Source organism: Phyllobates terribilis, unplaced genomic scaffold (genome assembly GCF_046119375.1).
Source record: "Phyllobates terribilis strain yellow unplaced genomic scaffold, ASM4611937v1 Scaffold_10__3_contigs__length_209671492, whole genome shotgun sequence".
NCBI lineage: Eukaryota > Metazoa > Chordata > Amphibia > Anura > Dendrobatidae > Phyllobates > Phyllobates terribilis.
Window position 1 is genome coordinate 18,183,145 of NW_027362770.1, and position 15,247 is coordinate 18,198,391.

The following is a 15,247-nucleotide window of genomic DNA, read 5'->3' on the forward strand; positions in this document are numbered from 1 at the left end:
GAGGTTGAGGAGGCAGAAGCAGTGGAGGAACTTAGACATAAAGAGGATTGACGCACAACTCGTGGGGACGGCAAGACTTGGACAGCAGCCCCTTGTCCTGCTGTCACCATAGTTACCCAGTGCCCAGTCAGCGACATGTAACGCCCCTGTCCATGCCTACTCGTCCAAGTGTCTGTGGTGAAATGCACCCTGTCACACACAGAGTTTCTCAAAGAAGCGGTGATGTTGTGTGCAACATGCTGGTGGAGCGCAGGCACACCTTTCTTTGAGAAGTAGTGCCGACTGGGCATCTGGTACTGGGGCACTGCGACGGACATAAGGTCTCGAAAATCCTCTGTGTCCACCAGGCGGAAAGGCAGCATTTCTGTAGCCAAGAGCTTGCAGATGGTGAAATTCAACCTCTTAGCTTTCTCATGGCTAGGAGGAGATGGTCTTTTACTTGTCCACATCTGAGGGACCGAGGGCTGGCTATTGTGCTTAGACAGGGTTGATAAGGGTGTCCCCGGCAAACTGCCGGTCTGTGAGGAAGATGCAGGCGGACATGTTAGGTTGCCTTGATCCAAAGGTGGTGCTATCGATGTCGGACAGCGCTCAACACCAGCAGGTGTTACCACCTCCAAAGAAAATGATGACCTGCCAATCACGCTGGCTGTTGCGGGTAAAGAGGTGGCAGGTCTGCGCCCCAAAACAGGTGTGACTGCTGTCCCCCCAGTCACAGAGGATGAAGAGGCCGCGGATGCACAAGATATGGCAGACGGTGGTTGGCCCGGCCGGCTAGGCCGCATTGTAGCACACTGAGCTTCCCACTGCAACTTATGCTTCATGTCCATGTGCCGGTTCATGCATGAAGTACTCAAACTATGTATTTTTTGGCCTCTACTTAGCTTTTGCTGACAAATGTTACAGATAACACGAGTTGGGTCATCTTTATCGATCTGAAAAAATGCCCAGGCTATGCAAGGCTTAGCACCCATGCGACCTGAAGAGCCACCACGACTTGTGGTGAGAGGCAGAGTTGTGTTTGAGGATGCAGTTGTTGACGTGCTTCCAGTACTACGTCTCTGTCCAGGAAGGCGCAACCTGACCTCGTCGTCACTAGCATCTTCCTCCACCTCCTCTGCTGACCTCATCTCTTGGCTGACTGTGGGTTGACAGTAAGTGGGATCTCCGACCTCATCATCATCACCCTGTGCGTTATCACACCCGTCGTCCTCAGAGCCAACCTGTTCCTGCCCTGACAAAAAACTAAAGTTGTCGCTCCAATCAGGTATTTGAGTCTTATCATCGTCTTCCTCATTGTCTCCACCAACAGGAGTTACAGTTTGGGAATGAGGGTCTACATTATGGTCAGAACCTTCTGCGTCTGGTCCTGGATCCGACTCATAAAGATTCTGGGCATCAGTGCAGATCATTTCCTCGTCTGGATTCACAGAAGCGCTGGAGTCGACCTCTGATTCCCAGGCTATAGTATGAGTAAACAGCTCTGCAGACTCAACCATCTGTTCTACCTCATACTCAGACGGGCAGCTGGAGATTTGGGAGCTGTGAGGAAGCAAGTGCGATTTGGGTGACACCTTTGAGGACTGGAGTATTTGTGATGTTGAAGTTGATGTGGAGGAGAGCCCACTTAAAGGAGCACTTGATATCCGTTGAAGCACCTGCTGTTTTTGTGCCTCATCTGGAATTTGTAGCGATTGGAGTGGCCGTAAGAAAGGGATCTTATCACATTGTCCGCTAAAAGAAGTAGACATTTTAGTTTGGCTGGAAGATGGTCTTTCTTCTGCACCTACCCCACGGACACAACCTTTTTTCCCCTTCCCAACACGCCTATTCCCCTTTCCACCAGCAGCAGGCCTTTTTCCACTCATTTTGGTGGTTAACTAATTCACAACTCTGGAGTTGTTTGCACAAAAAAACAATGGATGGTAACCGAGCAGAGCTGAGTGGCCAAACTGTGGTATTAGGCCAAAACTATTGGCTGGGTTAGATGCAGAAAAAATTTTTTAATTTGCAACCTGATGGAGGTCAGTATAGAAGGACTAATAGAACAAGTCCCACACACTGCTAGAAGCCCAAATATTTTTTCAGAGGTAGATGCAGAAAAAAATATATTCAGTTTGCAACCTGATGGAGGTCAGTATAGATGGACTAATAGACCAAGTCCCACACACTGCTAGAAGCCCAAATATTTTTTCAGCGCTAGATGCAGAAAAAAATTATATTCAATTTGCAACCTGCTGGAGGTCAGTATAGAAGGACTAATAGAACAAGACCCACACACTGCTAGAAGCCCAAATATTTTTTCAGAGCTAGATGCAGAAATTTTTTTTATTCAATTTGCAACCTGATGGAGGTCAGTATAGATGGACTAATAGACCAAGTCCCACACACTGCTAGAAGCCCAAATATTTTTTCAGAGCTAGATGCAGAAAAAAATTATATTCAATTTGCAACCTGCTGGAGGTCAGTATAGAAGGTCTAATAGAACAAGTCCCACACACTGCTAGAAGCCCAAATATTTTTTCAGAGCTAGATGCAGAAATTTTTTTTATTCAATTTGCAACCTGATGGAGGTCAGTATAGATGGACTAATAGACCAAGTCCCACACACTGCTAGAAGCCCAAATATATTTTCAGAGCTAGATGCAGAAAAAAATTATTTTTAATTTGCAACCTGATGGAGGTCAGTATAGATGGACTAATAGACCAAGTCCCACACACTGCTAGAAGCCCAAATATTTTTTCAGAGCTAGATGCAGAAAAAAATTATATTCAGTTTGCAACCTGATGGAGGTCAGTATAGATGGATTAATAGAACAAGACCCACACACAGCTAGAAGCCCAATATTTTTTCAGAGGTAGATGCAGAAAAAAAAATATATTCAGTTTGCAACCTGATGGAGGTCAGTATAGATGGATTAATAGAACAAGACCCACACACAGCTAGAAGCCCAATATTTTTTCAGAGCTAGATGCAGAAAAAAATTATATTCAATTTGCAACCTGCTGGAGGTCAGTATAGAAGGACTAATAGAACAAGTCCCACACACTGCTAGAAGCCCAAATATTTTTTCAGAGCTAGATGCAGAAAAAAATTATTTTTAATTTGCAACCTGATGGAGGTCAGTATAGATGGACTAATAGACCAAGTCCCACACACCGCTAGAAGCCCAAATATTTTTTCAGAGCTAGATGCAGAAAAAAATTATATTCAATTTGCAACCTGCTGGAGGTCAGTATAGAAGGACTAATAGAACAAGTCCCACACACTGCTAGAAGCCCAAATATTTTTTCAGAGCTAAATGAAGAAAAAAATTATTTTGAATTTGCAACCTGATGGAGGTCAGTATAGATGGACTAATAGACCAAGTCCCACACAATGCTAGAAGCCCAAATATTTTTTCAGAGCTAGATGCAGAAAATTTTTTTATTCAATTTGCAACCTGATGGAGGTCAGTATAGATGGACTAATAGACCAAGTCCCACACACTGCTAGAAGCCCAAATATTTTTTCAGAGCTAGATGCAGAAAAAAATTATTTTTAATTTGCAACCTGATGGAGGTCAGTATAGATGGACTAATAGACCAAGTCCCACACACTGCTAGAAGCCCAAATATTTTTTCAGAGCTAGATGCAGAAAAAAATTATTTTTAATTTGCAACCTGATGGAGGTCAGTATAGATGGACTAATAGACCAAGTCCCACACACCGCTAGAAGCCCAAATATTTTTTCAGAGCTAGATGCAGAAAAAAATTATATTCAGTTTGCAACCTGATGGAGGTCAGTATAGATGGATTAATAGAACAAGACCCACACACAGCTAGAAGCCCAATATTTTTTCAGAGCTAGATGCAGAAAAAAATTATATTCAATTTGCAACCTGCTGGAGGTCAGTATAGAAGGACTAATAGAACAAGTCCCACACACTGCTAGAAGCCCAAATATTTTTTCAGAGCTAGATGCAGAAAAAAATTATTTTTAATTTGCAACCTGATGGAGGTCAGTATAGATGGACTAATAGACCAAGTCCCACACACCGCTAGAAGCCCAAATATTTTTTCAGAGCTAGATGCAGAAAAAAATTATATTCAATTTGCAACCTGCTGGAGGTCAGTATAGAAGGACTAATAGAACAAGTCCCACACACTGCTAGAAGCCCAAATATTTTTTCAGAGCTAAATGAAGAAAAAAATTATTTTGAATTTGCAACCTGATGGAGGTCAGTATAGATGGACTAATAGACCAAGTCCCACACAATGCTAGAAGCCCAAATATTTTTTCAGAGCTAGATGCAGAAAATTTTTTTATTCAATTTGCAACCTGATGGAGGTCAGTATAGATGGACTAATAGACCAAGTCCCACACACTGCTAGAAGCCCAAATATTTTTTCAGAGCTAGATGCAGAAAAAAATTATTTTTAATTTGCAACCTGATGGAGGTCAGTATAGATGGACTAATAGACCAAGTCCCCCACACCGCTAGAAGCCCAAATATTTTTTCAGAGCTAGATGCAGAAAAAAATTATATTCAGTTTGCAACCTGATGGAGGTCAGTATAGATGGACTAATAGACCAAGTCCCACACACTGCTAGAAGCCCAAATATTTTTTCAGAGCTAGATGCAGAAAAAAATTATTTTTAATTTGCAACCTGATGGAGGTCAGTATAGATGGACTAATAGACCAAGTCCCACACACCGCTAGAAGCCCAAATATTATTTCAGAGCTAGATGCAGAAAAAAATTATATTCAGTTTGCAACCTGATGGAGGTCAGTATAGATGGATTAATAGAACAAGACCCACACACAGCTAGAAGCCCAATATTTTTTCAGAGGTAGATGCAGAAAAAAATATATTCAGTTTGCAACCTGATGGAGGTCAGTATAGATGGACTAATAGAATGATGCTATGCCCAAAAGATTTTACTTCACTAGGTGCAGTAAAAAAATTGGTATTCTATACACAGGTGGTATATCTTGCAACACAGATAGGCTACTCAACTGACTAACACACTCTGCAATAGGCCAAAAAGGATTAGCTTTGCTAGATTCAGCCAAATGCTGTGAAAAAAACTTGCACAGCACTGGCACAGACCTGCCTGGCAAAAACTGATAGGAACTGATGTAACCGAGTCCTGAAAAGGACTCCAATTACAATTAGTCTTTACTCCCACAACCTATCTATTTAAGAGCACAGACCTCCCTGATAAAAGTCGTAGGAAATGCTGTAACCTAGTCCTTAAAAGGACTGCAATCACAACTATTCCCTACTCCCAAGCTATCTGTATATTTGTGCGAAAATTGGCTTGAAATTAACAAGGTATAGCGCACACAGCAACAGCGGTGCCGTCTAACACGCAGCTGCAGCAGTGAGAAAATGGTGGCGACGGGGAAAATGGCTTGGTCTTATAGGGCAAGGACATGTGACATACACTGCCAATCACACATGCCCTTGCTTGTGTGAAAAAAAGCACTTCGCTCCGTGTGTGCGCTGCTGATAAGCTGACAGATTGCACCTCCCCACTGCAAATGCGGGAAAGAGAAAAAAAAATGGAGATCTTCATTGTTCCTGCAGAGATCCATCCCCTGCCCCTCCCCCCACCCCGCTGTACACTCAAACTGCGTATTAACATTAATTTTCATCATTACTGAGAAAAAATCCAGTTATGATTTTGGTGCGCGAACAGTTATCGAACATAACCTCGAACAGCCGAATTTTTCTCAAATTGTTCGTGTTCGCCGAACGGCTCGAACACCGCCCAAAACAGCTCGAATTTGAGATTGGCGAACAGTTCGAGTAGAACAACGCTCATCTCTAGTCACAAGGCCAAAGTAAGTAAGGCATTTGTACCTGAGCAGCATTATTGCATAGCCTTATTGGTGATAGAGAGATTTCCATAAACAGAGTATTGGGGTTGGGATGTTTGGAAATATATAATTGATTTATGTCCCCCACCACTATTTGTGGGTACACTCACATAATGTATCTGCTACAAAATATCTACAGAGGAAATTCAGAAGCAAATCATTAGTGGTAATATCCACACCCATATTGTGCAGATATTCCTGCATTTGCTACTGCAAAAATGGAGCAGCCTTACTGCTGACTTCATCCTTTGTATTGCAAAGGATATAATATTTGGTGAAAATGTTCAGAACAAATATAAATTTTGTACATGTCAAAGCCGTAACAGTCAATTCACATAGTGCATTTTTCAGAATGTGGATGAGATTTCATAAAATCTCATCCACTACGCTGGTACAGTAAAACTGGTTTAGTGGTTAACAAACATCAGAGGACCTTGATCTTTGATTTTGCTCCAAATGTTTGCCGAAATTGTGATATGTCATAATTGTTTTCAATATTGGTCATCATTACACCAGTTTTTATTACTTGTGCCCAAATTTAAAAATCGTAAGAAAATGGTTCATGGTTAACCATTTAATGTGAAATAAAACATTTATGTGTTTCTAAATAAAAGGTGCATATTTTAGACATAATTTTAATTTAATTTAACATAATTTAATTTTAGACAAAGGTCATAATTGTTTTCATGGTTGGGATATAGGGTAGGCAGAGGTGTGCTATTTAAAAAAACAAATCATTATTTCAAGCAGACATGCAGCACAGCAGCGCCTTAACTCCCTAATGTCTGACAAGACAGACAAGTAAGTCTTCGGCTTCTGTTCTACATGCATATCCATAGGAACTCTTGCTTCTTTATCTATCGATGCAAATATGCTGGATGCATAGATAATTTTTGACGGTAAAAGAAAATCATTGTTATCTGCAGCTCATAACAGGAGATGTACCAATAATAAAATGATATTATATGTAGGGACCAAATGATTATATAAGGGATCTTTGTGTACCCATCATTATTCATTAGCTGATGTAACCAATCCAGTAAATGACTAACAATCAACTGATATATATTGATCACCGCTAATTTAATCGCCCGACATCAGCTAGAGTAAATGCACCATAAATATTTCTGTGCGATGGTACATTACTTTAGCATTTGGGTGCTACTTTTAATTTTGTCCAGAGCTACACATTTTGTAAAATCAGCCCTGACTGGAGTGCACTAGTTAAAGCGCACCTGTCAGCAGGATTGTGCTTAGTAAACTACATACACTGTCAGGTGGGTGAAGTTACACTGAGTAAAATGATACCTTTGTTGATGAAATCCATCCAGTGGTTATTTTATAATCTTTATTTTCATTTCTATCATAATGATATGTTGGTGGTTTGGGGCGGGCCTTTGGGGAGGGGCTGTAACTGGTGCTCTGCTTATGTATTCAAATCTCTGCCTTCTGACAGGTAACTGTGCTTTCAGTCACCTGTCTACTATTTTAAATACTGCATGTGTAATTTCTGTGCCAAAGTGAAATTTACATGCCAAAAAATGGCCCCTGCTGCCTGCGCAGTAGCATTTCTCTGTTATCGAGATATGCTACTGCACATGCACATGCACGTCGCCATATTGCTGCACCAAAATTCTTTTTCCTCCAGCGAAATGGCGTCCGCGCAGTAGCATCTCTCGGCGGGGATCATTTTTGGGCATGTAAATTTCACTTTGGCACAGAAATTACACAGGCAGTATTTAAAATAGTAGGCAGGTGACTGAAAGCACTGTTACCTGTCAGAAGGCAGATGTTAGGCGCTTGCAGGATTTGAAATGAGTTCAGAACTATCTATGAACTCTGTGGTTTCCCATTCTGGTCCAGCCAGGGCTGATGCTGCTCAGCATTGTCATCACTCCCAACACCTAGCTGGTGCACGAGATGTACAGGTTGTCTTGTGGGTCTTCGTTCCTAGCAACATAAAGGATAGGTTGCGGAGTGAGACAGAGCTGTTAAAGCCTAAGTCCAGGATTCTCTGTACTGAGCATGCCCGTGACATGGCGGACCGTGATTGGTGGTTTAGGAGTCAGCTGATCCGGTGACCTGGCACCGCCTGATTGGTCACGGGTGACGTCACCAATGGTGCGACGGTGGGCAGGGCTTAATCTTTAAAAAGCCTGCCCACAAACATGGCGGCGCGCTCTGATCATTGAGCTGTGATGGTGTTGTGTGGACGCTTGATCTCTTGGGTTCCACATGTGCTTCATCTGATAGCCTGGCTCTGACAACCCCTGCCTTACACCCCGAGCAGTCTGCAGACACCCTATTCCCGGTACCACCTGTAGGCGACATGGAGGGATCCTCCTCAGTCCGGTAGCACGCTGGCTGGGAGCAGGTATTCGCCGGCGTGAGTCACACACGCATCCTAGCGCCAACTGTGTAGTCCCTGTGCTGCATCAGGACTAGAGATATATTATTTATTGCACATCTCTCGTGCTGTTACCGGAGATAGTGTGAATCCCTATTCCCGTCCCGGTGTGCTGTAACACGGAAGGGATTGTCATTTAAGTTGGTTGTTTTACCTTCTCACCAGGAAGGTGTTCGGCCACAGTCCACCAGGCAGCATCGCGGACCCCGGGTTCGGTTGCTTTCCATTATAAATAAAGTTGTTTGCAACCGTCCCCTTAACAGTATCAGAGCGCCAGGGTCTTGCCGAACATGGCTGACAACCAGCAACTGCAGTGCTATATACAGCAACTTGAGGCCAGACTTAGGACTCTGGAACAAGCTGACCCGGTAGCTGATATCACTGCAGTAGCTACCCAGGCGGCTTCTCAAGCAGCCAATCTGGTTAACTTGGCTGCGGTAAATGCTGCGGCAGCTGAAATTGCTCCATTACCCCATTTTGCTCTCCCGGAAAAAAATTCTGGTGACGGCAAATCCTGCAGAGGTTTTATTAATCAGTGCTCCATTCAGTTGGAGATGATGGAGGCTCGGTTCCCCTCTGAAAGGGCCAAAGTGGGTTTTGTCATTTCACTACTTTCTTACATGGCCTTGGAGTGGGCTACACCTCTGTGGGAGCGGAGTGACCTGGTAGTGGCTAATGCGGGTCTCTTTCTTAATGCCCTAAAGAGTGTTTTCCTAGGTCCTCAGGTCACACATGATACGACTCTTAAGCTTCTTGCGTTGGTTCTGGGTTTGGTCACCGCCAGCCACTATGCCATCCAGTTCAGAACCTTAGCAGCTGAATTGGATTGGTCTGAGCGGTCTTTAATCCCTGTGTTCTGGAAGGGTCTGGCTGGGCATATTAAAAATGCTCTATCTACCAGAGAGATTCCAACCTCCCTGGAAGAGATAATCTCTCTCGCTAACCGCCCTTAACAGCAGAGATATGAATACATAAGCAGAGCACCAGTTAAAGCCCCTCCCCAAAGGTCTGCCCCGAAGAACGAGCATATCATTATGTCAGAAATTAAAATAAAGATTATAAAAGAACCACAGGATGGATATCATCAACAAAGATATCATTTTACTCAGTATAATGGCGCCCACCTGACAGTGTATGTGGTTTACTAAGCACAATCCTGCTGAACGGTGTGTTTTAACATTAGACTCAGGATGAGACATTAGTGGCAGTGAAGTGCAGTGTGACATCAATGTTCAAGAGAGGAGTGAGATAAGTTCATGTCACCTACAGTGGAGAAAATAAGTATTTGATACACTTCAGATTTTGCAAGTTTTCCCAGCTAGAAAGAATGGAGAGGTCTGTAATTTTTATCATCGCTACGCTAAAATAAAAACCAGAAAAACACATTGTATGATTTTTAAATAATTAAATTGCATTTTATTACATGAAACAAGTATTTGATCACTTACCAACCAGCAAGAATTCTGGCTCTCACAGACCTGTTAGTTTTTCTTTAAGAAGCTCTCCTACTCTGTACTCATTACCTGTATTAATTGTACCTTTCTAAACTTGCTACCAGTATAAAAGATACCAGTCCACACACTCAATCAATCACACTACAACCACTCAAGCATGGCCAAGGCCTAAGAGCTGTCTAAGGGCACCAGGGACAAAATTGTGGACCTGTACAAGGCTGGGATGGGCTACAAGACAATAGGCAAGCAGCTTGGTGAGAAGGCAACAAATGTTGGCACAATTGTTAGTGCATGGAAGTAACATAAGACGAATGTCAATCTTCCTTGGTCTGGGGCTGCATGCAAGATCTCGCCTTGTGGGGTGAAGATGATTCTGAGAAAGGTCATGAATCAGCCCAGAACTACACAAGAGGATCTGGTCAATGACCTGAAGAGAGCTGGGACCACAGTCTCAAACATTACCATTAGTAACACACTAAGCCATCATGGATTGAAATCCTGCAGGGCACAAAAGTTCCCCCTGCTCACGCGAGCACATGTCCAGGCCCGTTTGAAGTTTGCCAATGACCATTTGGATGATCCAAAGGAGGCAGGGAGATGGTCATGTGGTCAGATGAGGCCAACATAGAACTTATTGGTATCAACTCCACTCACTGTGTTTGGAGGAAGAAGAAGGATGAGTACAACCCCAATAACACCATAACACCATCCCAACCATGAAGCATGATGGGGGAAACATCATACTTTGGCGATTCTGTCTCTCACAGAGCAAGTGTACCTACAATAAAAATTACAGACCTCTCCAGAATCGGCAGTGTATGAAATACTTATTTTCCCCACTGTATGTGTTCCAAGATTTGGATGGGAGCAGGGGTGCTGGAGGACTGTGGTGCCATCATATTTATAAGGGACTATGGGGGGATATAGAAGGCTACAAGTGCCCAATATTTTTATAATTACACTTGAGAAAAAAGCAGAAACTATGTAAATAAAAAGGAAATGATTAAGTAACAATAATAATGCAAACATTTTGATCTTAGAATAATAGAAATCAAATTACTGTTTTGTTAATCTTGAAAGTTTATTAGGGGATGTTAGGAGATTAGAATTACATTGCTGCTATCAAACAGAGATTGCACCAGTATTTTGCTTAGGCAGTGTCAAATATTGTCATACTTCCTAAATCTAGCAAACAAGACTGTGCTGCAATATCAATGCATGGACTGGAGTAGCAGTTTCTAATGCTCATTGAGGTATATAAATGCCATAGCTAAGTAGGCATTAATATATAATATAAATACAATATATTCTATTACATATGAACCAATTACTATATATTTGTCTTATCCCATCTGTCTGTCTGTCTTTCTGTCTGTCTGTCTGTCCTGGAAATCCCGGGTCGCGGATTGGTTCGGCTGCGGCCAATCAGCGATGCGGCATTTCTGAAAAACATGGCGGCCGTTAGCGGCTCATGTACGGCACGGAGGTCAGTGGCGATGCAGCCGGGAGATGCAGCCGGCTACTCGCAGCATAAGTCCCCCGACCGCAGGCGCCGCTGACCTACAAACGGCTATCATCGGGAGATCAGCGGCTACGGCCGCTTATCTCCCGAGGACAAGAGTGATGCCCCTCCCCTCCTCTCCTCTCCTCTCCTCCCGTCCCTCCCCCCGCTTGATCAGGACCTCGGCAGCCGGCGTCATACTTACCCCTCCCCTCCTCTCCCCTCCTCTCCCCTCCCCTCTCCTCCCGTCACTCCCCCTGCTCGATCAGGACCTCGGCACCCGGCGTCATACTTACCCCTCCCCTCCTCTCCCCTCCTCCCATCCCTCCCCTCTCCTCCCGTCCCTCCCCCCGCTCGATCAGGACCCCGGCACCGGCGTCATACTTACCCCTCCCCGTGCCTCCGCAGCAGCTCCTGTGTCTTCCGCTGATGCTCTGTAATGTCTCAGGTCAGAGGGCGCGGTGACATCTTTACACCGCGCTCTCTCCTGACCGGTCACAGCGCACAGCATCAACATTCCGGCTACGCTGGAGTCCAGAGAAGCAGCTGAGAAGGGAGGTGAGTATTGGATTTTTTTTTTTTTGTATGGGGCTATAGGGGACCTGCATGGGGCACTATGGGGGGATGATATACAGGGGATATGACTTCCTGCATGGGGCATTATATGGGGGGGAGAGGTGACATCCTACATGGGGCATTATATGGGGGGGAGAGGTGACATCCTACATGGGGCATTATATGGGGGAGAGGTGACATCCTGCATGGGGCATTATATGGGGGGAGAAGTCACATCCTGCATGGGGCATTATATGGGGGGAGAGGTCACATCCTACATGGGGCATTATATGGGGGAGAGGTGACATCCTGCATGGGGCATTATATACGGGGGATGTGACTTCCTGCATTGGGTATTATATACGGGGGATGTGACTTCCTGCATGGGGCATTATATGCGGGGGATGTGACATCCTGCATGGGGTATTATATACGGGGGATGTGACTTCCTGCATGGGGCATTATAAAGGAGGGTCGGGAGACATATCCTAGAATACCCGATGCGTTAGAATCGGGCCACCATCTAGTAGATATATAAACATACATTTTGTAACATTTACACTTAAATTTGCTTGAATTGTACCTTTATTACCACCAAGTCATGACAGCCATCATGCAGTGTTGTTCCATCATCTTTCATCAGCTTCACATAGGCCATTGCAAAGTTCCGATCTCCTTTGTCTTTGGCTGGTTGCACAATGATAGAAATATATTTGTCTAAAATTAGGGTTCACATATTGGATGGCAATATAGTTGCAGGAGATTTCATTCCAAAATTATACTGGCATGAAAATGCACTTACATTCTATAGATGAGCGATGTCTAAACATGAACCGCAAATGTATTCGCTGCATCTCCTCAAGTGGAACAGAAACCTTAAAAATAATTGGATGGAATTCAATTTAGAATGTGAAAGGAACACGATGTAAAAACATAATTGCAAATTTATTATGAAATTATTAAGTATTAATTAATTCTGGAACATTTCTATGGGACATTTTCAATTTTCAATTTGCCAAAGTTGGAATCTTTTCCCATTCATGGCAAGATATGTACAAATTTAAAAGGACTTAATACTGCTTTTTGAATGAGCCATTAAATGGATCTGAAAACTGGTATATCCCCTAAAGCTCATCCTAGTGGAAAAAAAATAGATTTTTTCAAATATTATACTGGTAAATATATCTGTCACTTCAGGTACTGTTTCAAAATAGGCTTTCATGTGACTACCTGAGGAATAACACTATTTCTAGCCACTATTTGAGTGTATCCTGTGTTTCCACAAGTTTTTCCATGATCTATCGCTAATTTTAATTTTTCTCTGAGCTGTTGTGTGTGGAGACTGTTGCTATGTTGTCTACTATATATAGCACTTATACAGAGATGGATTCTTGCTCTTTGTTCACACACAGATACAAAACAGCAGCGGGGAAGTCATTTTACAAAAAAATATTACTTAAGATATGTGCCTTTGAATCAATCTCTGATGTTCCTAGAAGGTGAAGTACAATCTTCTTGTGTCCGCCTGGTCTCTCACTCTGACTGTTTCTCCCTCCTCAATTTTTCCCCCTCTCCATAAACTTCCATATGCTGTTTAACCTCACACCTGTATCTTCCTTTGAGTCCACCTTACTTTGATCAGAATATGTTTGAGAAGTTTTTTTTAGAGTAGATGGTAACTTAGAGGCAAGGATGAAGGGAATAAGTGGCTCATAGGAAGTGAAAGAATCATATTTCTCTGATATAATATAGTAAAAACGAAGTGCTCCCTATAAGAATTCTACTGTTTCACATATCTGAACATAAAAAAAATCTGGTCGTTTAAAGATCTTCAAACTAAATAAATACAACCTCAGATGAACAGCAACACATGATGAATTACACCATATAATTATATATTTAACCAAAACTAAGGAAAAATGCAGAAACAGTGAGTGAAAAATTAAGTACACCCCATGAATGAATAGTTTCTAGAACCACCTTTAGCAGCAATATGTTGAGGTAATCATTGTATAACTTTACTAGTCTCTCAGATTAGGAATTTTGACCTACTCTTTTAGTGAGGCTTGTGGGCCTATTTGTATACTGGGCACAGCATAATTGCTGATCGGTTAATATTGCCCCATCCCTTCCTTTCCCTCCCTTGTGTTTGTGTCTTTTGTCAAATAGTTTGTATTTTTATAAGATGTAATATATCAATGTTCCAGATGGTTTGGAAAGAATTTTCATTGACAGCCGGAAGGCTTAGGGGATGGGTCTGCTCCTTGAGTTTATTTCTAACCTGACAATATCAAATTTTTTATGTGTGTTTGTATTAAACTTTAAGATAAAGAAGGTCTTCTTAGTTATAGGAATGTTTTTAATCCATGTATTCTAACTGCTTGTTATGCTATGCGATGTTTGTTATATTTTATATTTTAATGAAAATTACACTTTAAAAAAAAAAACTCAAAAAAAGAAAAGACTCAAGTTATGGTGAAGAATTGCATAGTATGGACACATCCCAATATGAACAAGTCCCAAAAAACGGTATACCAGCAGAAAACGACCAAGGAGAGGGGGGAAGCAATGGAAAAAGAGACAAGAATATAATAATTGGAGGGACCAAACGAAAACAAGTCTCCTGGAGAAAGTGAATGATATAAATGACTCAAATAATGAAATAATAAATCCTTCTGATCGTACACTGTCAAACAATCATCTCAACCTTCTAAAAAAGGGACTTAATTTCTGTATACCAAAGAAATTCAATCTGACAGATTTCAAAATCGATTTGTATAAGGCAACATGTAAAATACACTTACACAAATTATTTGTGAATAAAGATTTGAATTCCACACCCTCCTTGATAGGTGAGATCCCAAGTACTAGTAATAGTTTAGGGTTTAGCATACCCACAGAAAATCGTGTACAACAGTCTGACATTAACTATTATTGAGCATTAATGATTCCTCTTTAAATGAGATAGAAACCAATGAACATACTCGCTATCTCCCCTTTACAGGAGGTATAAAATCCACATTATGCCCCCTGTCACACCAGGTAACGTTATTGATTTATTTCAAGAACAGGTGATTTCAGATATTCAGTCTGTGATCTATAATGAACCTGTTGACAATTTGAACACAGTAGAGAAACAAGCCCTTAGAGACATCAGAAATTGGAATGATATAGTAATCCGAAGGGCAGATTAAGGGGGTAACATAGTGTTGATGAAAAAAACTTATTATTTAGAGCAATCGATGTGACAATTGTCAGATAAAAATACATATAAAAAATTAGACAAAGATCCTACACAAAGATTTAAAGATCAATTAAGATTCCTACTTAGATTGTCAGTGGAAAATGGCACTCTAACAAAGAAAACAGCAGAAAAATTATTACCTGAATTCCCAAAGAAACCGCACTGGTATTTTTTACCAAAAGTGCACAAATGTCTACTAAATCCCCCAAGACGTCCA

General features: G+C 42.0%; 1 protein-coding gene across 5 annotated transcripts in view; it reads right to left on the minus strand.

Moving 5' to 3' along the window:
- The window catches only part of DOCK2 (dedicator of cytokinesis 2), a 1,661,574-nt gene that overhangs the window by 1,023,594 nt on the left and 622,733 nt on the right, over positions 1-15,247 (minus strand). For all 5 annotated transcript variants that reach the window (XM_073649510.1, XM_073649507.1, XM_073649509.1 and 2 more), the window contains 2 exons: positions 12,589-12,661; positions 12,370-12,473 (listed from right to left, as the gene is read on the minus strand). In XM_073649510.1, coding sequence (XP_073505611.1) covers positions 12,370-12,473; positions 12,589-12,661 — 177 coding nt within the window. The remainder of the gene's footprint in view (positions 1-12,369; positions 12,474-12,588; positions 12,662-15,247) is intronic.